The 24,292-nt window shown below is 37.4% G+C and overlaps 1 protein-coding gene across 1 annotated transcript in view; it reads right to left on the bottom strand.

Annotated features, from left to right (window-relative positions):
- Positions 1-24,292, bottom strand: part of LOC150085626 (P-selectin-like) — a 292,465-nt gene that overhangs the window by 46,313 nt on the left and 221,860 nt on the right. The window contains exons 17-20 of the mRNA XM_090374622.1: positions 22,276-22,473; positions 16,768-16,947; positions 10,055-10,231; positions 6,284-6,463 (exon numbers count right to left, since the gene is read on the bottom strand). Of these exons, the coding sequence (XP_090230748.1) occupies positions 6,284-6,463; positions 10,055-10,231; positions 16,768-16,947; positions 22,276-22,473 (735 nt within the window). The remainder of the gene's footprint in view (positions 1-6,283; positions 6,464-10,054; positions 10,232-16,767; positions 16,948-22,275; positions 22,474-24,292) is intronic.

Here is a 24,292-nt window from a genome sequence, read left to right as displayed (position 1 = left end):
TTAAATTTATTTAGGCTATCAACTTCCACAACAAGGGATGGAAGTCAGTTCCACCAACTAACTACTCACTGGCTAAAGGCAAATTTCCGCACATCTATCCTACATCTGTCTTTCCTCAATCTGAATTTATGCCCTCTTGGGTGATTATTCTGAGCAAGAGGAAGAATCCCATCAGCATTGAGCATGCTCAAACCATTCAAAGCTTTATACACCTCTATCAGATCACCTCACCGGTGCCTAGTCTCCAGACACTGTAATTTGCAAAATTTAAGCCTTTCTTCGTAAGAGCAACCCTTTCTTCCATTCACTAATCTTGTTGCCCTTCTCTGTACTCATTTCAGCAGCTCTACATCCTTCCTGAAATGAGGCCTCCAGACCTGTATACAGTACTCAAGGAGTGGCCTGACCAGCCTTATACAAGGGAATAATCACCTCCTTATCCCTGCTAGAAAAATTCCTGTATATCATTGACAAGACACCATGAGCTACTCTTGCTGCCCGTCTGCACTGCTCAGAGAACTTCATATTTGCCTGCACAATTACCCCCAGGTCCTTTTCATTCTCTGCCACTGTCAGCATAGTACCACAGAGTTGATACATTGCTCTGGGGTTGCTATTTCCTATATGTAGTACTTTACATTTGTCAATGTTAAACTTCATTTGCCACCTCTCAGCCCATCTGCTCAACCTTTCCAGATCCTGTTGCAGTAGCATAGCATCAGTAGTGTCCTTAACAACCCTGCCAACCTTTGTATCATCTGCAAACTTGGACATTAAGCTTGATATCCCATTATCAATATCGTTTATAAATACAGAAACAATAATGCACCCAATACTGAACCCTGAGGGACTCCACTAATAACATTAGTCCATGATAACCAGTGTCCATTGATTACCACTCTGTATTCTCCCCCTCAACCATCCCTTTATCCATAGCAGCAATTTGCCTCCAATGCCACACTGCTCCAATTTGTGCAGCAGTCTTCCATGTACAACAGTATCAAAAGCCTTTCTAAGATCCAAATATATGATATATGATATAAAAGTTATTCCCTGCATCCAGTTCTTTTGTGACTGCATCATAGTATCCAATCAAATTGGTCAGGCAAGACTTCCCCTTAACAAACCCATGCTGTGTTCGAGCTATAATTGAAGTCTTGTCTAGATGATCCTGCAATGCTTCTTTACCAGTACCTCCATTAATTTCCCTGGAACAGAAGTTAAACTAACTGGTCTGTAATTACTCGTGTTACCCTTCGATCCCCCTTTGTGAATTTGGGATACATATGCACATCTACAGTCCATGGAGACCTCCCCTGAGTCCAAGGATGCTCTCATAATTATGGCTAAGGGTTTGCTTAGCTGCTTTGCCACCTCCTTTAATATAACTGGATAGATCCCATCCACCCTATGTGCCTTTTTTATGTTTATCCTCAACAATTTCTCCTCCACTTTCCTCTCAGTTATTACAAAATCATCTAGCTCACTGCCAGAGTTTACTTCACCTCTGGCATTCCCCTTCCTGAATAACTCCTCATGTGTGAATGTAGATGCAAAATACTTGTTTGATTTGTTAGATACCTGAGAGGATCCTCAACTGTTGAACCATCACTATCCAGTGGACTAATCTGATTCATCCTTTTCCTTCTATAGTTTAAATAGGTAAAGAACTCTTTTCTGTTTTTCTTTGCATCCTTTTCCAAGGATTTCTCATAATCTGCCTTTGCCTGCCTAATCTGCTTTGTTTGTTTGTTATTTGGTTTTTAGGAGCATTAGCAGCTAAGGCCATATTGCTCCGGGATATGCGGTGGTCATTCCCTGACCTTTCCGCATCTTCCGTATTTGATGATGATGGGCTCGAACCCCGGTCTAATCAAGAAGCGTGTGCTACGCACTGCTGCTCCTTCCCACTTGGCTATTGAGGTGCCAATCTCCTTTGTGACTTGGTTACAGACCAGCTTATATCTATCATAAGCTTCCATGTCACCCATTAATTTATATGTATCCCATGCATTTTTCTTCTCTGCCATATGTCTCATTAGTTCATCTGACATCCATTTAGGCCTAAACCTTGAACAATATTTCTTCGTTGGTATGTAAAGCCTAGTAGCTTCCAAGATAAGTTATTATTATTATTATTATTAATAGCCATATGGTGCAAGGAAGCCTGAGGCTTATGCTGCACCAGGAAAAAAAAAAAAAGTTCCCGAGCTACCCTGAGAGAGAGAGAGAGAGAGTCAAAAGTAGAAGGGATTCACCAAGAAAAAGAAGAATGATGATATCCAGCTCAGGACCCTGGGTGTGCCAAGCCCATACTCACCAGATGTGAGCCCCCGGAGTTCTTTGAATGCTTCCCATTTTGAATTTGCTGTCGGTAACATCATCAGTTGGTCCCACTGTATAGAATTTAAATACTGTCTCAGACCATCGTAGTCGCCTTTATGAAAGCAAAAACCCTTCCCTTTACCCCTGATGGTAGTTACCTCTTTGAGTAAATTCCACTTCAGCACACTGTGATCACTGCCACCTAGTGGTTCCTTTATCTGCAGATTCTTAATGCATGAAGAATCACTACTGATAATCAGATCAAGAGTATTACTCCCTCTAGTTGCCTCCCGAACATGCTGATATAGAAATAAATCATCCAATAAATCCACAAAAGCTTTGCTAGTGTGTGAGTGACCAACCCACAAATTCCAGCCAATATCTGGGAAATTAAAATCCTCCATTATAAGACTCTCTGATTTACTGGCCCACTCTATTTCCCTTATTATACTCATCAGAGTCATTAGGCCTATAAAGTAAAGTGCAGCCATTATCAACCCACTGCGGGATGGAAGCCTCCTCAACAATTCATGCTGAGGGAAACGGACCATAATCTGCCACGCTGGTCCAGTGCGGGTTGGCAGATCGACTGTATTCAGCAGTTAGGGGCTTGAACCCCGGTCTACTCAAGGAGCGTGTGCTACTGCACTCCCGCTCCTGCCCACTCGGCTACGGAAAGCCTTTCAATTCTGATCTCCCAATGCTTATGTCACACCAAACTGACTCGACACTGCACTGTCCAGCGATGTCGACTGGCTTCACTTCCTTGGATTTTATGTGTTTCTTAACTAATAGCATAACCCCTCCTCCCTTCCTATCCTGTCTATCCTTTCTGTACACATTGTACTCCCCAAATTCCAGTTCTGCATTCCTTATATCTGTGTGACACCACGTCTCTGATATCCCAACAATATCTGCCTTTGATGTTTTGAGCAATACCTCAAATTCATCAAATTTATTTACCAAACTTCTAGCATTTGTGTACACGCAAGTATACATGTGCCTGTTCCTATTCTTAGCTACCCTAACACAACCCATGTGTTTACTTGTACAGCAATGACTCCCAGCAGTCTCTGAAATATCCTGCATCTTGTTTTCCAGGCTTCTGCTCATTCCAATAGAAGCAGTGCAAGAATGTTGACTAGGCTAGCCGGGTAGGTAAAGTGCCTGCCTGGCAACCCAAAGGTCGCATATTCGATTCCTGCCTTGGGCTGAATATCACGATGGTGCTGAACCAACCAGTTGGTTGGATATCCCGGCCACGATACACGAAGGAAGCAAGAAAAAACTGGTTCCTTCGTGTATTGATCACATCATACGAAATAAGTAAAGTGCAAGAATCACTTTCACCTCTGCCAGTGGTTACTGTTAATCTATTAGTCCTTGTATCCCCCCCCCAATCTAGCAGTTTTCCGACCCACCTAACATTGCCTCGATAGCATCAGCAAATATTCTTGCACCCTTTCTATTTAAGTGTATCCCATCCCTGTAGAAGCAATCTCTCCTGTTAACTCTCCTGTAGTACTTTACATTTGTCAATGTTAAACTTCATTTGCCACCTCTCAGCCCATCTGCTCAACCTTTCCAGATCCTGTTGCAGTAGCATAGTGTCAGTAGTGTCCTTGACAACCCTGCCAACCTTCGTATCGTCTGCAAACTTGGACATTAAGCTTGATATACCATCATCAATATCATTTATAAATACAGAAAACAATAATCGACCCAATACTGAACCCTGAGGGACTCCACTAATAACATTAGTCCACGATGAGCAGTGTCCATTGATTACCACTCTCTGTCTTCTCCCCCTCAACCACCCCTTTATCCATAGCAGTCCTTTATCCATATTATTGCTTAATATCTCAGTTTGCAGATGATAGTAAAGTTGGCAGGGTGGTTAACAACAGTAATGATGGTATGCTACTACAACAGGATCTAGAAAAATTAGATCAGTGGGCTGAGAAATGGCAGTTGAAGTTTAACATTGAAATGCAAGGTACTACATATGGGTAGCAGTAATTCCAGAGTAACTTATCGACCATGTAGTATTACACTTAGGGTAGTGGAAAAATGAAAAAAACCTAGGCATAATTGTGCAGTCAGATATGAAATTATCTGAGGAGTGCAGAAATGCTGCTAGGAAAGTGCATGGGGTTTTGTTAATAATATACAGAAACTTTGCTAGCAGGGATAAGGAGGTGATTATTATTCCTTCGTACAAGGCCATTGTTAGGCTGCATCTTAAGTACTGTACACAGGTCTAGAGGCCTCCCTTTAGGAAAGATGTTGATCTTCTGGAACAGGTGCAGAGAAGGGCAACCAGATTGGTGGTCTTACCAAAACAGATTTCAGTTTCTCAAATTGAAGCATGTGGAGACTAGGCATCTGCTGCAAGGTGGTGATTTGACTGATGTGTTTAAGACTTATTGGATTTAGTTGCAGGCTCAATGCTGATGGCATATTTCCTCTTGCTCATTCTACACACATAGTGTGCAAATAATTCAAACTGAGGAATGATGGTCGCATAGATGGAAGGCTGATGCTAAAAAACAAACTATCTGAAACAAAATAGATGGTAAAAATTCATGCCTCAAGCTATGTGATATCATAAGGCATGAATAAGATTGGCCCCGGGGACCTTAACTCAAGTTAGTTTTAATTCCAAACTTTCTTAGTTTAAGAGTACAGTATGATCATATTATTATTAGCCATATGGTGCAAGGAAGCCTGAGGCTTATGCTGCACCAGCCAAAAAAAATTTCTGAATTACCCTCAGAGAGAGAGAGAGAGAGAGAGAGAGAGAGAGAGAGAGTCAGAAGGGAAGGGAAGGGAAGGGAAGGGAATCACCAAGAAAAAGAAGAATGATGATATCCAGCTCACGACCATGGGTGTGCCAAGCCCATACTCACCAGATGTGAGCCCCTGGGGGTTGTATAAATATAATGAATTGTATACCACTCTTGGTATGCAAGGCTGATGATATAAGGACAGCATTACAGGAGCTCACTGAAGTGCCACCAGAAGTACCACAAAATGTCTGAAAATAATCCCTAATTCTTTACGAAATTAAAGGCAGATCACAATCTATGCAGGTTTAAGTGTCCCATTATTTCACCAATTTGCAGGTCTTGATATACCTGTGCACCATACAGATAAAAGAATATTTAAGATGTATTACTCTGATTGTAGGAAATGGAGAAAAAGAAGGGGGGGGAACCCTCTTATCAGTAGTCACTAAATGTCTTAATGATTTAAAATACTAGTTAGCATTTTTCAAGAAGTTTGGACTTTCTCCAACTTCTGTTCATATAGAAACCCAGTACCTTGAAATAATGGAATGTTTCACTCTGTACAGGCAGAAAAAATTATATTAAAATGAGTGTCAAAATTCATCCTATCTTCTCTGTCTTTTGTGATGGGCTATATGATGTTAATTTCATAATTGAATAGGAATAATCATTTTGAAAAAACTTGATCCAAAAAGTAGAATTTTGTTGGTTACATAAATATTATTGAATAAAACTGATGTAAGCACTATGAAGGCTTGCCAAGCTTGCCCCACCCCTGGTTTATTACTTAAGTACTGAAATGTCAAAAATTGAAACAGAGGCCTCCATAGCCAAGTGGTCAGGAGCAGGAGTGCAGTAGCACATGCTCTTAGAGTAGACAGGGGTTCAAGCCCCTGACTGCTAAATACAGTATGATCTGGCAACCTGTGCTGGACCAGTGTGGCAGATTATGGTCCATTTCCCTTAACATGAATCATTCAGGAGGCTTCCATCCTGCAGTTTACCTTTTATTGAAATGTCTATTTAAGCAAAAAGGATAAACTTTTTATGAATGGGCAGAGTGAGAAACTGTGCAGTATAGTACACTATGAATTTAAACAAAACTAACTTCACTTTATCCTTTCAAAATATAGAATGTTTATTTTTCAAATTATGAAACAGTTTTTCACCTATACATCTGGGGTTATGTCCACTCCAATGCCCTGAAGCCTCACATATCCTTACAGGACGTCCTACCATTCGAAATTCAGGAAGGCATTGAAATTGTATCACACTACCATAGCTAGTAGTACCATTCAATAGGTATCCTTTTCCATTGTCTATAATGCTAGGTTCACCACAATCTATAACTAAAAATTTATTCAGAGTTAATATTAATAATATATTAAGAAGTAATATTGAAAAATAAAATAGTGGTGATACTGAAATTATAAGTCTTTTTTGTAAATAAATGCCTTATAGTAATATACAGTCTTTGAAAAATAAAAGGAACACTATTTTCTCTACTTCATGATTGTTCATTTTGTTCTGTCAGGAGCCAGTATAAGCAATAGAACTATGACATTGCCACTTCCAGGTATATCTGATTTTTGAGTTCATTATCTTCCAAGATAATGAAACCAAAACTCATTAAGTGTGTGGCGGGGCGGGGTGGGTGAAGTTGCAAATTACTATTAGTGAACAGAACCCTCAAAGCACAGAACTTTCAGTGAGTTGTTTATCTCTTTAACTAAATTGATGAAGGCTGATGACTCGAAGTTGCCTGGTGAAGTTCAGTCTGTATGTACTATTACTGTTTGTGAAATTTTATTACTTAGTCATGACCAACATCAAAAATGTCAGGATATTACATGTCGTCTTGCTGTATTGTACCTGCAAGTTATACTAATTCTCTGAAATAGCATCAAGCAACCTTTTTATAATCTGGATTTTCATTTGAATGTTGGCTATTGTATCAACTGTGTTGTGCGTAACACCTGCTCTATATCTTAGTCACAGACAATCGGCACCTCCGTAGCCAGGTGGGAAGGAGCAGCAGTGCGTAGCACACGCTTCTTGATTAGACCGGAGTTCGAGCCCGTCACCACCAAATATGGAGGATGCAGAAAGGTCAGGGAATGACCACCGTATATCCCGGAGCAATATGGCCTTAGATGCTAATGCTCCTAAAAACCAAATAACAAACAAACATCTCAGACAATCGTTGTCCCGATAAAGAATTTAATAGTATGATATCAAGTTTTAAGAAATAAGGTCGCCGTAGCCTAGTGGTCAGGTGCGCGGGTGCATAAGTACACGTGCCTTGAGTGACCGGGGGTTCAGGCCCGTGACTGCTGAATATGGTGCTGTTTCTTGTATTCTGTCTATCTTGTGAACTCCTCTGACCGTTTGGTCGTCCCGGAGTATAAACAGATAATTTATTTATTTAATATTTCACCACATGAATACTGTTTTAATTAGTTTATTGGTAGGAAAGGAATAAAATTATTGTAATTTTGCAGTAATCAGCCCATTACCAAAGATTTTTACGTATGTAAATAGTAGAAGGAAAGCAATGAATGGTATAACTATTGATGATCCTGATCAGGTCGCTGACAAACTGAATAGATATTTGTGCGGAATTTTTTTATTAATAATGTTGTGACAGAAGTATATCAAATTACAGGGAGCCAAATGATTTTGTGATAACTGAGAGGAAAAAAAGAAGAGAAATTGTTGAAGCTAAATGAAAATAAAGCACCTGGTGGATGAGATCTATCTAGTTATGATAAAAGAGGCACAAAAGAGGTCAGCAAACCTTTAGCCATAATTATGGGATCATCCTTGGATTCACAGGAGCCGAATGTCTGAATGCATCTCCAATTCACAAAAGGGTGGCACCTCCATAGCCAGGTGGGAAGGAGCAGCAGTGCGTAGCACACACATCTTGATTAGATGTGTGTGCTACGCACTGCTGTTCGAGTGCTTGATTAGATGTGTGTGCTACGCACTGCTGTCACTCGAACCCCTGACTGGGGTTCGAGCCAGTCACCACCAAATACGGAGGATGCGGAAAGTTCAGTGAATGACCACCGCATATCCCTGAGCAATATGGCCTTAGTTGCTAATGCTCCTAAAAACCAAATAACAATAACAATCACAAAAGGGTATCAAACGGTGATGTGAGTAATTACAGACTGTTATATTCTGTTCCAGGAAAAATAATGGAATTGCAGGTTAAAGAAGCAATACAGGACAGAAATGCAGTTATATGACAGTCACAGAATGGATTTGTGAATGGAGAAATCTTGTGTGACCAATCCGACTGGATACTGTGATGCATAACAAAGGAACTGGATGAAAAAAATAATTTTGACATCATATACTTCAGGTTCAGAAAAGCTTTCATACTGTTCTACATAAAAGACTGCTGTACAGATTGGAGTGCTGTGTGGCATTAGAGCAGATTACTGCTATTGATAAAAGGAGAATACAGAGTTGTTATCAATTGATACTGCTTTCGTGGACTAATGTTATTAGTGGAGTTCCCCAGGATTCATTGCTGTTTTCAATATTTATTAATGAAGACATATCAAGCTTAATATCTAAGTCTGCAGGTAATGCAAAGTTTGGAAGGCCGGTAAATGAGAGTAATAGGGATATATTACTGCATTAAGATCTAGAAAAATTAGCCAGATGGGCTATGAAGTGGCAATTCAAGTTTAACATTGCCATATGCAGTATCTTGCAATTGGCAATGTTAATTTGCAGCAGTAATCCCAGAATAACATACCAACTATATGGTCCCACACTGAGGGGAAACAAAGAAGAAAAAAGAAGACCTGGGGAACTATGTAGTCAGACATGGAGTTCATTGAGCAGTGCATATGTACTGCTAAGACAGCTCACAGGGGTTTGTCAATAATATATAGGAATTTTGCTAGAAGGGATAATGAGCTAATTATTGCACTGCATAAGGCAATGGTTAGGTCACATACCAAGTACTGCATACAGGCCTGGAAGCCTCACTTTAGGAAGGATATAGATCTGTTAGAACAGATGCAGCCACGAATTTCATTGGTCTGTTAGACCAATGAAATTCGTGACGGGAACAAAAGGATCTCTTACCAAAACTTCAATTCTGCAAGCTACAATGTTTGAAGCTAGGTACCTGCATGGGAGATCTCATTGTGGTCTCTAGGTTTTTGAATGAATTTCATAAGCTAGATCTTAATGAGATTCTTACTCTTGCTCAGACAACACACATAAGGGAACACAAATTTAAATTGAGAAAGAATGGTTGTAGGGTAGATGCATGGAAATTTGCTTTGAGTCGAGGGTAGTTGTTGGAAACAAACTTACTTCTGCTGTTGTGAAAATGAAGTTTGAATAAATTTAAGAAAGAATAAGACAAATTATTAGAGGGTGAATAGATGATGTGAAGGGTTTTTTTTGCTGATGCTGTATAAGCTTGTTGCTTTGTGTCATCTGCCCCTACTAATATCAAAATTAAAAAATGGCTCCTTTTCTGAATGTTTTTATAACTTATATAAGATGATATGTTTGAGAAAATGCCACACTGCATTATGTTTTTCTGTTATCAATGCCTAGGGACCATATTATCCTTCCTGTAACATTGAGAGAAAATTTTGGAATTGGTGCAGACTTGTGGAATTTGCACAATATTGAGGATTGTCAGTAATGCACTTTTTTTTTTTTTTTTTGCTACTTGTGCATTCCATGTTTTGAAGATGGAAATTTATGTCCTGGCAGGGCCAAAATGTTGCCAATGCCTGGTTTCTATGATAATAAAACTGGAAAGAGTGTGTCATTGATTATTTTTCTGTTTAGTATATGACTAAGCACATAAGCTCTTTACATCAAAGAAGTCACAAATTATAAGAATCACCACTTGCATACAAACAAAAAAGTCACTAATTTATAGATATATCCATGCTTACTATGACAGTATGGAGAAGCATCACTCCACTTCCCATTTTCTTGACATACTCTTGTAGTATTTCCAATTAATTTGTAACCAAGCTGGCAAGAATAGAAGACAATCCCTCCTGCTGTGAAGACACTACCATTTATTATTAAATGATTATCGACACTGTCTGGATCTTTGCAAGATACCACTAAAGGGTTAAAAAAGAAAATTAATAATGCCACTCACTCTTTAGCATTAATACAGGTATCCTTTGAGTTACACATAATTAATGAATTCCTGGAAATTGTTGTATCAGACTGAAATATATATCTTGTAAATAATGTAGAGGTTAGGTTATTCTTTATGAGCCCAATACTTCTTTTGAGCATTATTAATTATAACAGAAAATTATTTAGTATGCATTACAGGTAGGATATTTGGAGCAAGAAGTTTGGTAAATTTAAAAAAAAAAAAAAATCAGTTTAAAATTATGTAAAAACGGGTGTATTGCTTAAAGTTTTTTAATATATATGTTCAAAATTTCACTTTGGGAGAGAAATGAGTCCTAACTGCCACAGTACTGCAAATGAATAAAAAAAAAAATATATATATATACAGTCAATCCTCATATAGCACGATAGTTATGTTCCTAGAAACCCTCGTGCAATATAAACAACAGGCCCTATGGGAAAAATAGGGTTAGGTACCGACCACCCAAGATTGAACACACGTTTGTAACCAAAAGATTACCAAACACAATAAATAATCGTAATAAAATATTGCTAATGCTTTTGCTTCTATCGTAAGCAAACTTGTTTGATTTTCTATTAGAACAGATGACAGCCATTCCATCTTTTCCACTTCTTTGTGTCTTGATCTAATGGATTTTAATTACACTTTGAATTGTTCCTGCTATGAAAGTTGTTTTTATGCATCTTTCTAATTCTCAGCATTGCCTCATTTAGGCTTGCAGCATGTGCAATATCACATGGCCTTTCATTTCGCTCAAAGTGTTTCACAATTTCATATTTTTTCTCTTATCGACAGAGGTGGACTGGCCATAAGCCTTACTGGGGAAACTCTGGTGGTGTGATTTTGGCCATAAACCGTAGTATGAGGCCACTACAAATTTTCCCAGGTAAGAATTTTTGCCCCAGTTCACCTCTGTTTATCGATATTGCTTTTCTTTTTCTCTCTGAATCTGCAGTGTCTTCACCAGGATGCTTCCTTTTCACACCTTTTAAGTATTTTATTCATTTTTAGGGAATAAAGCATAATTGCAAAATAAGGAGGCATGCTTGATACACATAAACAAAGCTGCGCGTGCGTGTAGCAACTGAATAAACAACACTATAAAGGCAGAGGTACACTATTAACACCTCACATTTTACTAAAGCACATTTCTGGGGGTTACTACCATAAAACAATAAAAACAATTTCCAATTGTGTTTCTGCTAGTGGAATCTGTTATAAACTGGTAGTAAACTCGATCTAATTGCATTTGCGATAATACCGATAGCTGGAATTGTGTGGGTTTTTACCTTATTACGGTGAAATGTGTTTCCCCTTCACTGATATAAAAAAAAAAACATAAATACATTTTCGGAATCTTCTCTTCATTCCTATCATGTTGTGCTCAGTTGGGGTAATTCTGTGTTCAACTGCCATTTCTTGTAAACACAAAGGCGAATCATGCATAAGCGAATTCGGTTCGTGTTATATACGATATCGTTCCCTTATTTATAAATCGAGTATGATCGAATTCTTCTAGTGTAAACACGTGTTATACGAGGACTGACTGTATATTCATTTAAGCACCTGAATGCACACTGTGTGTGTGTGTGCATTCAGGTGCTTAAACACACAGAGACCACAATGATGAAATTTGACGATGCCTGAGCTGAAACATGTTAATAATCACATTGAACTACTTCATGGAAGATGATTTTTTTTTTTTAACTTACAGTTCCAAAATAAATGTTTAGTTTTAAAAATTCCTATTTTTTTTACCTATAAAATTTTTAGGAACACTTTTCAAACCACACGCACATTTCAAGTTAACACAAATCTGCAATCAATGATTTATTTTCAAGAATATTATTCATGTATCATAAATTTGTGTAACTTAAGGGATAACTGTATAACATGAGAATATTTATCAGTGAACAAAAGAAAATTTATAATGCCATAATTAAGTTAAATAAATAAAATTAATTCATATATATAAAAAATAAAATATCATAGCCTTACAAAATATTTTGCGTTTTTTTTTTTTTTTTGTTAGTTGTTGGTGCATCAGCTTCTGTGGCCATAATGCACCTCCCAAGGTTTTTGCATTTTACTCTGATCCAAGCCCTAGGCGGGATTTGAACCCGCGACCTTTGGGTTGCCAGGCAGGCACTTTACGCACCTGGCTAGCCCAGTCGGCAATATTTCACATCTAACTTTAATTGTGTGGAGGGGGAGTGTCATTATGCAAGTATTCATTATTCAAGACCCCACAGTTACGAGGTATGATTAATTTCAATTAGCATTCTTACCACCCCAGTGTAACCCATAGACATGGAGTTAAGTGTTTTGCAGGTATATTATTTATGTTTCACTTTAAGAAAATTAAGTGCCAAAACTGACACAAGCAATAAAAATAATGTGGAAGAATTTTGGAGCAAATTTAATATTTTTCTATTAAAAAAAGTTTCTACTCAGTTGGTGAACAGCTGTTGGAAAAATATATATCCTTTGAGGAATTTTATGGTAATTGAATGTAAACTGAAATCAAAAAAATACAAGATTCCCTGAAGTGCACAAAAATGATTGCTTGAATTACATGCTATGCTGTTAACAAAGGAGGTTCTGGCAGTATTAGACCAGTTAACTGCTGAAGGAAAGAGTATTCACAGTGGTGATAGAAGTCTCTAAAGATAAAGTACTGAGATTATGAAAGGCATTCAGAAGACCTCACAATTATTTTTTTCATTAAAAACTGTCCTTCTGATTGTGCTATCAAGGTTTAACTTTTGCTAACTTTTCCAATGAAAAGTAGGTATATTTTCCTAATAAAGTAATTTGCCTTTAACCTCTGACTGAAAACCATGGTATTGAGTCAATCTGGATTTAAATGGGCAGAGACATTTTTAGGCTTTAATCTCACTATGACTGAATTAATCAGCCTCTGGTGAAGGCTGCTGGACAAAAATACCTGGTTTTTCTTCTATCATATTGGAAGAAAAGGTTCTAAAAGTAGGGTGGTTTTCATTTTCCAAGTGGATTAAAAATCCAAAGCCAAATTTATGTGAGGAAGCAGTGAACATGTTATCATAAAGTGAAAAGTATCTTTTCAAGTTATTGTACTATTTGATCTGAAAAATTATGACAAATAAAACAAACAACACTCAATTCACTTTTCAAACCTAAAGCAGGTCCTTCTAGAGTAGACCCTGCCTCTTCCTCCTCCACCAGCTAATCACCCTATGATGTCCATCTAATTTTTAGGTAAAATACCTAAATGTTGTTAAACAATATATACTTAATAAACTTTTTTACCATTATTTTTAGTATCATTTGTGTTAAGGTCCCAATTAGACCTGATTTTCATTACATATTTTGTATGAAATTTTGGTCCCTGCTTCGAGTGAATTCACTTTAATTGGTCACATACACATTAGCATTAGTAGAGGCATATGATGCAAGCTTATATAGCATAAGCAAAGGGGGAAAAAAAAAACAACTCCCATTACACCCATACATTCACTCAAAAAGTTTGTCTAGTTCAGCCTTGAATTTATTTAAGCTGTCAACTTCCATGACAGATGGAAGCTTGTTCCAGCAATCAACCACTCGCTGGCTAAAGGCAAATTTCCACATATCTATTCTATTCTACAGCTGTCTTTCCTCAATTTGAATTTATATCCCCTCAGGTGCGAAATCTGAGCAAGTGGAAGAATCCCATCAGCATTGAGCTTTCTCAAACCATTCAAGGCCTTATACACCTCAATCAGATCACCTCGCAGGTGCCTAGTTGTCCACTATATGCAGTACTCAAAGTGTGGTCTGATCATTGCCTTATACAAGGGGATAATCACCTCCTTATCCTTGCTAGCAAAATTACTATATATCAGTGACAAAACCCCATGAGCTACTCTTGCAGGCTGTCTGCACTGCTCAGAAAACTTTATATCTGGCTGCAAAATTACTTCCAGGTCTTTTTCATTCTCCACTACCCTGAGTTTAGTACTATACAGTTGGTATGTTACTCTAGGGTTACTGCTACCCATATGCGCATTATTTTGCATTTGTCAATGTTAAACTTCAGTTGCCACCTCTCAGACTATCTGCTCAACTTTTCTAGATCCTGTTGCAGTAGTGTACCATCCTTACTGCCATTAACAACCTTACCAACCTTTGTATTGTCTACAAACGTGGACATTAAGCCTGATATACCTTCATCAATATCATTGATAAATACAGAAAACAACAATGGGCCCAACATGGACCCCTAGGGGAACACCACTAATAACATTAGTCTACGAAGAGCAGTGTCCACTGATTACCACTCTGTCTTCTCCCACTCAACTATCTCTTTATCCATAGTAGCAACTTGCCCTTAATGCCATACTGCTCCAACTTATACAGTAGTCTTCCATGTGCAACAGTATCAAAAGCTTTTCTAAAATCCAAGTATATGATATCAAAATTATTTTTTGCATCCAGTTCCTTTGTGATCACAATGTGATACCCAATTAAAATAATTGGTCTGACAAGACTTACCCCTTAACAAACCCATGTGGTGTCTGAACTATAACTGCAGTGTTTTTTTAACCAGTGACTCCATTATTTTCCCCGGAACAGAAATTAAACTAACAGTACTGTAATTACTCATGTCACATTTCAATCCCCTTGGATATGAACCACCCTGTTTCAGTCCACATGCGTACGAATTGACACAAATTTCTCTGATAGTCTACTTTATTAGGCAAATATACCAAAAGGTTGCAAGAAAATTGCTGGTCCATCATGTGATTGTCACAATTAACTTATACTCTACATCTCAAGCAAAAGGGAGCATTCTCAGCACTCATGAAAAAATGTAGATGCCACTGTGGGCAAAGGGGCTCATGATTTTTAAACATGGAATACTTATAGGTGCCCAGAAGGCAGCATCCAGTATTTCAGAAAGAACAACAAAGACAAGGAATGATAAGCAGGTCAAGAACAACCACTTGGTATATAAATTGTGTCTGGAAACCACTAGTTGATATCTAGAGAAAGTGGAAGAGACTGCAGGATAATGTTCTAGGCATTTCACAGTATAAACTGCAAGAGTAAATGAAACTTTCTGTCTTCATACAACATAAAGAAGTAACTACAGTAACTACAGTGGGGTTAGGAGCATCAGAAGTGGATATTAGGAAAACAGAGTCATGGTTTGATGAGGATTACACTGATGGCAAGATTAGGATATGGTGACAGTAACATGAAGATATGGACCCACCGTGCATGAGGACAACATGAGAAGTGTGAGATTAATTTTGCTAGAACTCCATGGGTTCTTTAATTCCTGTGGATCACCACCTGACTGTCAGAGTATATTTAAATATTGTTAGAGACCAGGTCAAACCCATCATGTTGATTGTCTAATTCCCATAGATGATAGTAACTTCCACTAGGATAATGAACTATGCTATCATATTTAAATCTTGTCAGAATGATTCGAGAAACATCATGGACACTTCTTCCTTTCTCAATGGCTCCATAATTACAGGTCCTAATTAGAGGACTGGTAATTATGATATACCTTCATCTAGCTCCATAATTACAGGTCTAATTGGGACCTGTAATTATGGAGCTCGGTCCCAGAGTATGTATGAGACAAGATGGCATGGAAAGGATCATCTAGCATCAGCAACCACCACTGGAAATGGAATACGCTATCCATTGTGGGAATTTCAACTTATTTATATTTAAGTGTTCAAGATAGTATTAATTCTAAAACTTCCCTTAATTCTTATATACACTATATATTTCATAAAAATTCATGCCTAACCACTGGCCAATAAAAGTGAGAAAGCCTATATTTAGTGTACTAATTGATGAATTGTAAGTCTTTAACATAGTATGATCTATCTGTTATAAAATATAAAACTGTGATTGGTAGCATATCATCACAAGCTAGGGTGGGACATACACTTTTGTATGCCCAAATCTGACACTAATAGGCATGAGTTTTTCTTCAGATTTTCTCATTGCCAACTAATACTAACTGTATCTACACCCACTTGGAAACAGATAAGATATGACAACAACTATTTGATGTTTTCTAGATAATTTGTACATAAATGGACACATCATCTCAAATGACTTTAACACATATATATATATATATATATATATATATATATATATATATCTATGTCTCCACAGAGACCATATATGAAATATATGGTCTCTGTGGAGACCATATATAGGGTTAACAATCTAAGAAACTCAACATATGATAATTTATGTAGTCTGGGGTTCTTCTTATGCCATTTCTATTCCTGCATAACAAGACCTCTCATACATACTGAAAAGTATCATTAAATGTATTCCATGATTTTTTTTTTTTTTTTATAAGATTAGTCCTGTAACTTTAGGATAAAGGTTGTGTTACATTAAAGATTTTAAGAAGGAAATTTACTCTGTTGAAAAACAAAAATATCACTTTTTAATTAATTAAAATAAATACTATTTTAAATGTTCTCTTACATTGACAAAAGGGCTCCTCTCCACTCCAGCTGCCATTTTCCAAACACAGTCTTCTAGCAGGACCCATCAATTGATAATTTTTGTAACAGTGATATTCAGCTTGAGAGCCATAATAAGTATTGTTAGGTGACAAAGCCCAGTAGCCACTGAACACAGATTCTGGATTGCCACAGTTGACAACTATTAAAAAATATATACTTTTCACTTTTGGTCAGAAATTATTGGTATTTAATTTAGTCACTGCTTTATGACTTCAGGCTTACTGTATTTTAGTAGTTTAGGTTTTAATATATTCTTCAAAAATTATGATATTTCTAATCAATAAATTAAACCATTAGGAGAAGTAAGGAATTCATTCCTTTTGCTGAAAGGAACTGGCATTAAGCATATTGTAAACATTAAATAACTCTAACAGTATTCAATAAAACTGCTTCACATCTAACACTATTTGGTATATTCTCCATTATAATAATCATGTATACTTTTTACGTTAAGCACTCCCAACATATGCAGTATCATCAGATAATGCATTATCTGATCTGCAGTTAGAAAAACAGCAAGTCACCCTGCTATCAAATTTGTGCTATAAGGGCATTGGGAAAGTATGTGACTTTTCATCATTCAAAACTGTGGATTGATTACACTGTAATCAATCTACAATTTTGTAATTTTAACAGGTTCTGCTGCCAGGAGGAAAGGAAGTATCTACTACATCCCAAGGTAGAATATTAAAGTGCTTGTGCCTCTGTAAGGGTTTCTTCAATGGACCTCAAAATGGCACAGGGAACATAATGTAGTAAAGGTAAGTGACCTTTAGAACAATTAATCCAACAGTGTTGTGGGCTGTCATCCTAAAAAGAAGTCACCTTATAATCAACATAGTTGTCAGGGGTGACTTTTGCATGCTAAAGAAGCAGGCAAATTGAAGAAAATAACAAAAGCTGGTGGTTTTTCTTCGGTGAGTCAATAGTTAACTTTTGTAGCTCTAATGATATACACAATGAAGTTTCCTACAAATCAGATTGTATAAGATGTACTTTAAATAATGGAGCTTTTTTTTTTATCATTAGCATCAGTAGTGGCATATGATGCAAGAAAACAAGCTTATAATGGCATCAGCAAAAAAAAACAAAAAAAAAAAAAACATTTCACCTATCCATTTGCTCCAGATGTTTGCCCAGTTCTTCCTTGAATTTATTTAAGCTGCTGAATTCCACAATGACCAATGGAAGTTTGTTCCAGCAATCAATGCACTCACTGGCTAAAGGCAAATTTCTGCACATCTATTCTGCAACTATCTTTCCTCAAATTGAATTTATGCACCCTTAAAGTGCATAATTGGAGCAAGAGGAAGAATTCCATCAGCACTGAGCTTGCTCAAAACATTCAAAGCCTTATAACACGTCAATCGGATCACCTCACAGGTGCCTAGTTTCCAGATACTACAATTTGCAGAATTTAAGCCTTTCTTAGTGGCACCCCTTTTATCCCCTCACCAATCTCACTGCCCTTCTCTGTACTCATTCCAGCAGCTCTCCATCCTTTCTAAAATGGCCTTCCAGACGTGTATGCAGTACTCAAGGTGTGGCCTGACCACTGCCTTATACAAAGGAATAATCACCTCCTTATCCCTGCTAGAACAGTTCCTGTATATCATTAACAAGACCCCATGAGCTGCTCTGGTAGTCTGTCTTCACTGCTCACAAAACTTCATATCTGATTGCACAATTACCCCCAAGGTCTTTTTCATTATCCACTACCCTAAGCGTAGTAACTGCATAGTGGGTACGTTAATTTGGAGTTACTGCTATCCATATGCAGCACTTTGCATTTGTCAATGTGAAACTTCAATTCCCACTTCTTGGCCCATTTGCCCAACTTTTCTAGATCCTGTTGCAGTAGTGTATTGTCATTACTGATATTAACAATTCTGTCAACCTTTGTATCATTTGCAAACTTGGACATTGAGGCTGATATACCTTCATCAATATCACTGATAAATATAGAAAACAACAATGGGCCCAAAGCTGAACCCTAGAGGACTGCACTAATAACATTAGTCCAGGGAGCTAAATGATTTTGTAATAATGGAGAGCAAAGTGGAGGAAAAATTGAAGTTAAACAGAAAAAAGGCACCTAGGGCAGATGGAATCTATCTAGTTATATTGAGGGAAGCAAACCCTTAGCCAAATTATGAGAGCATCCTTAGGTTTAGTGGAGGTCCCCATGGACTGGAGATGTGCAAATGTATCCTCAATTGACAAAAGGAGTTCAAAGGGTGTCGCAAATAATTATACACCTGTTAGTTTAACTTCTGTTCTGGAAAAAACAATGGAGTCACTGGTTAAAAGAAGTGGTGCAGAATCACCTAAACAAGACTGCAGTAATAGTTCAGACACAGAATGGGTTTGTTTGTCTGACAAAGTCTTGTCTGACAAATCTGATTGGATATCATGTTGTGGTCACAACATGCTCAACATACCAAATTGGAGTGGTATGGCATTAAGGGCAAGTTGCTGCAATGGATAAAGGGATGGTTGAGTGGGAGACAGCAGAGAGTGGTAATAAATGGACACTGCTCTACGTGGACTAATATTATTAGTGGTGTCCCCCAGGATTTGGTGCTAGGCCCATTGTTGTTTTGTGTATTTATTAATTATACTGATGATGGTATATCAGGCTTAATGTCCAAGTTTGCAGATGATACAAAGGTTAGTGAGTTGTTAATGATAGTAAAGACAGTATGCTACTTCAACAGGATCTAGAAAAGTTAGGTAGATGGGCTGAGAAGTGACAACTCAAGTTTAATATTGACAAATGTAAAGTACTGCATATGGATAGCAGTAACCCAAGGGAAACGTACCAACTGTGTGGTACTACACTGCGGGAGGTGGAGAATGAAAAAGATCTGGGATAATTGTGCAGCCGGACATGAAGTTCTCTGAGCAGTGCAGATGGGCTGCCGGAGCAGGTCATGGAGTTTTGTCAATGATATATAGGAATTTTGTTAGCAGAGACAAGGAGGTGATTATACCTTTTTTTAAGGCAATGGTCAGGCCACACCTTGAGTACTGTGTATAGGTCTGGAGGCCTCATTTTAGGAAGGATGTAAAGTTGCTAGAACAAGTACAGAGAAGGGCAACAAGATTGGTGAGAGGAACAAAGGGGTTCTCTTACCAGGAGAGGCTTAAATTCTGTCAGTTGCAGCATCTGGAGATTAGGCACCTGCGAGGTGATCTGATTGAAGTATACAAGGCCTTGAATGGTTTGAGCAGGCTCAATGCTGATGGGATACTTCCACTTGCTGAGATTAAGAACCTGAGGGGACATAGATTGAAATTGTAGAATAGATGTGCAGAAGTTTGCCTTTAGCCAGCTGGTAGTTGATTGCTGGAACAAACTTCCATCTGTTGTTTTGGAAGTTGATAGCTTAAATAAATTTAAGGCTGAACTAGACAAACACTTGGAGTGATGAGATGGGTGAAATGGGAAGGATTTTTTTTTTGGCTGATGCTCTATAAGTTTGCTTTCTTGCATCATATGCCTCAACTAATGTCTTAGATAACCCAGCTAATGTTGCAGGAAATTGAATAGATACTTTTCATCAGTTGTTACTGATGAGAGACCCTTAATGCTGAGAAGAGGCTGTGCAGCTGAGGCTGATTTATATGAAATTAGTGATGTCTTAATTGCAGATGATGTTTATTAGAAAAACATTTGAGCAGAAAGGCAAGTAGGGCTCCTAGAGTTGATGGCATATACCTTGTAATTTTGAGGGAGAGTGCCAGGGAGTGTGAACTATTGAGGCTAATTATGAGAGCATCTTTGGACTCAGAGGAGATTCCTTTGCACTGGAGAAGTGCCAACGTATCGGCAATACATAAGTGGTTCTAAGAGCGAAGTTGGTAATTACAGACCAGTTAGTCTGACTTCAGTGATAGGAAAAATCTTAGAAGCAATGATTGAGAGTGCAATCCACAGATAATTAGATAGATACGGCATTCTGACGGACAGATGACATGATTTTGGTAAAGGAAAATCATATTTAACTAACTTTTCTGACACAGTTACTCATGAACTGAATTTAGGGAACAATTTCGATATAGCATATTTGGATTTTAGCAAAGCATTTGATTCAGTCTCTCATGAGAGTTTACTATAAGCTTGAACAGGTTGGGACTGCTGGTAAGATTCTAGGATGGGTGGCTGCAGGGAAGACCGAGGGTTATGATTAATGGATATTCTTCAGATTGTTGTAACATCAGGAGTGGGGGCCCCTCAAGAATCAGTTCTTGGACCACTGTTGTTTCTCATTTTCATAAATGACTTCGACGAAGGGATAGAAGGCATGATGTGAAAATTTTCAGATGACTTAAATATTGCCAGAGTTGTTAATGATCAGTGCCAAGCAGTGCTCATACAGGATGAACTGAACAGACTTCAGAGAAGTGGCAGCTAAATGCAAGGTCTTACAATTGGGGAATAGCAACCCACAAATAAATTATTCACTTGGATTGTGCGTTGAATTAAAAACAGTGGAGTAGGAAAGGGATCTGGGAATTACAATATGGGCAGAAATGAAGCTTTCTGAACAATATAAACAGGCAGCCAGGAAATCCTATGTTGTCTAATCGATGATTTATTGAACGTTATCCTGTAGAGATAGAGAGGGCATAATCACACTGTATTGGAATACTGTGTTCAAGTATGGAGACCTCATCTGAAAAAAGCCATTGTGCTTCTTGAAAGGGTCCAAAGACAAGCAACTCTAACTCGAATGGTGAGATTGGCAGAAGGGCAACCATATGAGGAAAGACTGATTATGTGGGTTCCAGAGCTAGGCAACCAGGCACCTCAGAGATTAGTAAAATGAATGAAGGTGGAATTTGTCACCGTTATAAAGAATTCCAGAACTATAGAGGTCATAAATTCAAATTACAGGGGTTGAGGTTTAGATTAGATTTCAGGAGTGTTCTTTTAGCCAGTGGGTCACTGATTGCCGGAACAAGTTTCCCTCGCAGGTAGTTGAGGCTGACAGTTTGAATAAATTCAGAGGTCAACTGTATAGTCACCTGTGTGAGGAGGGAAGCGTATAATTTGTATTTTCTTATCTATTTGGGGTTTTTTTTTTTTTTTTTGTGCCAGTGCATTAAAAGTCTGTGACTTCCTGGCACTATATGGGGAATACTATTACTATTATGTCCTATAACTGCTAGTTTATTACTTTGACTTGCATGATCAAATGGAAATTACCACTGTTCTAGCATGTGAAGCTGTTCATCTTTTTATATTGTGAGAGATACAGTATAGTCCATTATGGATGGGGTGGTCATGATTCAGTGATCACTTAACGTATATATAATCAATTATATACTGAAAATTAAGAATGAGAAACCATATTTAAAATACGGTGTCAAGATGAGTTAACTTAAACAATACTCAGCAGTATTTGTGTCCCAGCAAATGTTGAATAGTGCAATTTCTTGAAGAAGTAATTGCATTACTTACAGAGACAAGAGGGCTGGTGACCACTCCAAAATCCTGTGTTCAGACAAGTTCTAAAAGGCTGGCCTTGTACTAAATGCCCAGGAATACAACGATACTGGACTGTCGAGCCAATCTTGAAAGATTCTAGTGTGGTTTGATCATTTCCGCTGTAAACTGCAGTAGCATTTGCAGGAATCTCGGGTGGCTGACACCGAAGTTCTGAATTAAATAATGAATTATTAGTAACTAAAATAAGATGTATTAGAATTTGTAATAATCAAAATTCTTAGCTAATATCAGCTGACAACATAAACACAATTAACAATTATAAAAACAACTGGCTTATAACCATTATAAAATGATGGAGAGAATATTGTAAATTTAGTCAAAAGCAAACTTGAATCTCTGGGGAATGTTAAGGAGTCAGATTGCTGTAAAACACATTATATAATGATTTCAGAAAAGTTTCTTAGAAATATCACTGAGGTTAAGGGAGAGCAAAACTCCAGAGGAGGATGGTATACATTCAGTTGTAATTAAAAAGGCTGCTTGTAAGTGTACCAAACAATCAAGAATATTAATGAGAATGTCTCTGGGAAGATCCTCTTGAACTGGGGAGGTAATAATATTTCTGTGGCAGGGAAGTTTGGAGTCTATGGTTAAGGATGTGATTCAGGACCATCTCCACATGAGTTAGTTAAAAGAAGGTCATGCCTAACCAATCTGGTAAATTTCTATGATGTAGCCATTAACAGTTGGGTGCAGGACACAATTTTGACATTATATATTTAGACTTTAATAAAATCTTTGATACCATCCCTCAAGAAAGGCTGTTATATAAACTGGAAGAAGTTAGAGTTACTGTTAAGATCCTATGCTAGATCACAGGCTGGCTAAATGATAGATGTTGGTCATAAGTGGTTAGTCTTTGGGGTGGACCAGGGTAGCAAGTGGCATCCCTCAGGGCTCAGTGTTGGTCTCTTTCTATTTTTAGTTTTCACAAATGATACCAATGAGGGTATATAAGGGAAACAGTCAAAATCAAAATTTGTTTATTTGTTAACTCATAACAATTTTTTTTTTTTGTTATGAATATTATCATCAACATCCAACATAAAAAACTTCCAGTAAAGTCTTCTTCATCTGAATAGTCCACATGGCTGTTGGTAAATGGAATACTACCTGCATTGATAGGAATGTTTATTATTAGAGTTACACAGTGGATGAATGATATAACAAATCAGATCAAATGGCAGTCTGGTAAAAATAGTAAAAACACATTTAAAATGAATGTGGAGCAATAAAATGATTATTCATAACTCAGTAATGAGAAATATAGATATATGCTTAATGAGAAATATGCTTAATGGTGTAGAAGTTTTAAATACTCGGACAAAGGCCTCATGAGAAAGCTATAAAACAGTTGTAAAGTAGAGCATAGCCACAGTCTATACTGAGAATTGAGCAAAAAATTTGCTATTGAGTGCATAATTTCACATTATGGAGGCACTTTGTCATGAATTGTCTTGGTAATTGCCCTATTCATTTTATATAAAAAATGCACTGCTCTAATGGAGAGGTATATTGCTATTTATTTAAAATACATGTATCATTATAAACCATCAATATATATTATTCCCATTACCTTGATGTATACAGACAATGCCCTACTTATATTCCTTTTAACTCTATAAAAAGTCTACATAAATGCCTTTGACAAAGCCTTTACAATTATCTGTTAACAATTATCATAAGCATATTACTGTTTCCTAAATTCCTTGCACTGGTCTGGCTCTTGGCAGCCTATCTGACTATTCTGGCACTTACTGTGTTGATTTATTTCATTAGTGAAAACTTTACAGTTATAAAATGTTTATAATATGGAATATATTATAACACTAAAAAACATTTAGATTTGTAATAGCAGCATCAGCACATGACTCTCCTTGAAACTTGATAAGTTTCCAAGTCTCAATGCCTAACAAACTTGATAAGTTTTTTAGGCATTGAGACTCCAAAATTTTGTGGGGGGGCAAAT

This window comes from Mastigoproctus giganteus, chromosome 5, assembly GCF_048544385.1.
Source record: "Mastigoproctus giganteus isolate SK-2022 chromosome 5, ASM4854438v1, whole genome shotgun sequence".
NCBI lineage: Eukaryota > Metazoa > Arthropoda > Arachnida > Uropygi > Thelyphonidae > Mastigoproctus > Mastigoproctus giganteus.
This window is presented reverse-complemented; position numbering and strand designations above follow the sequence as displayed.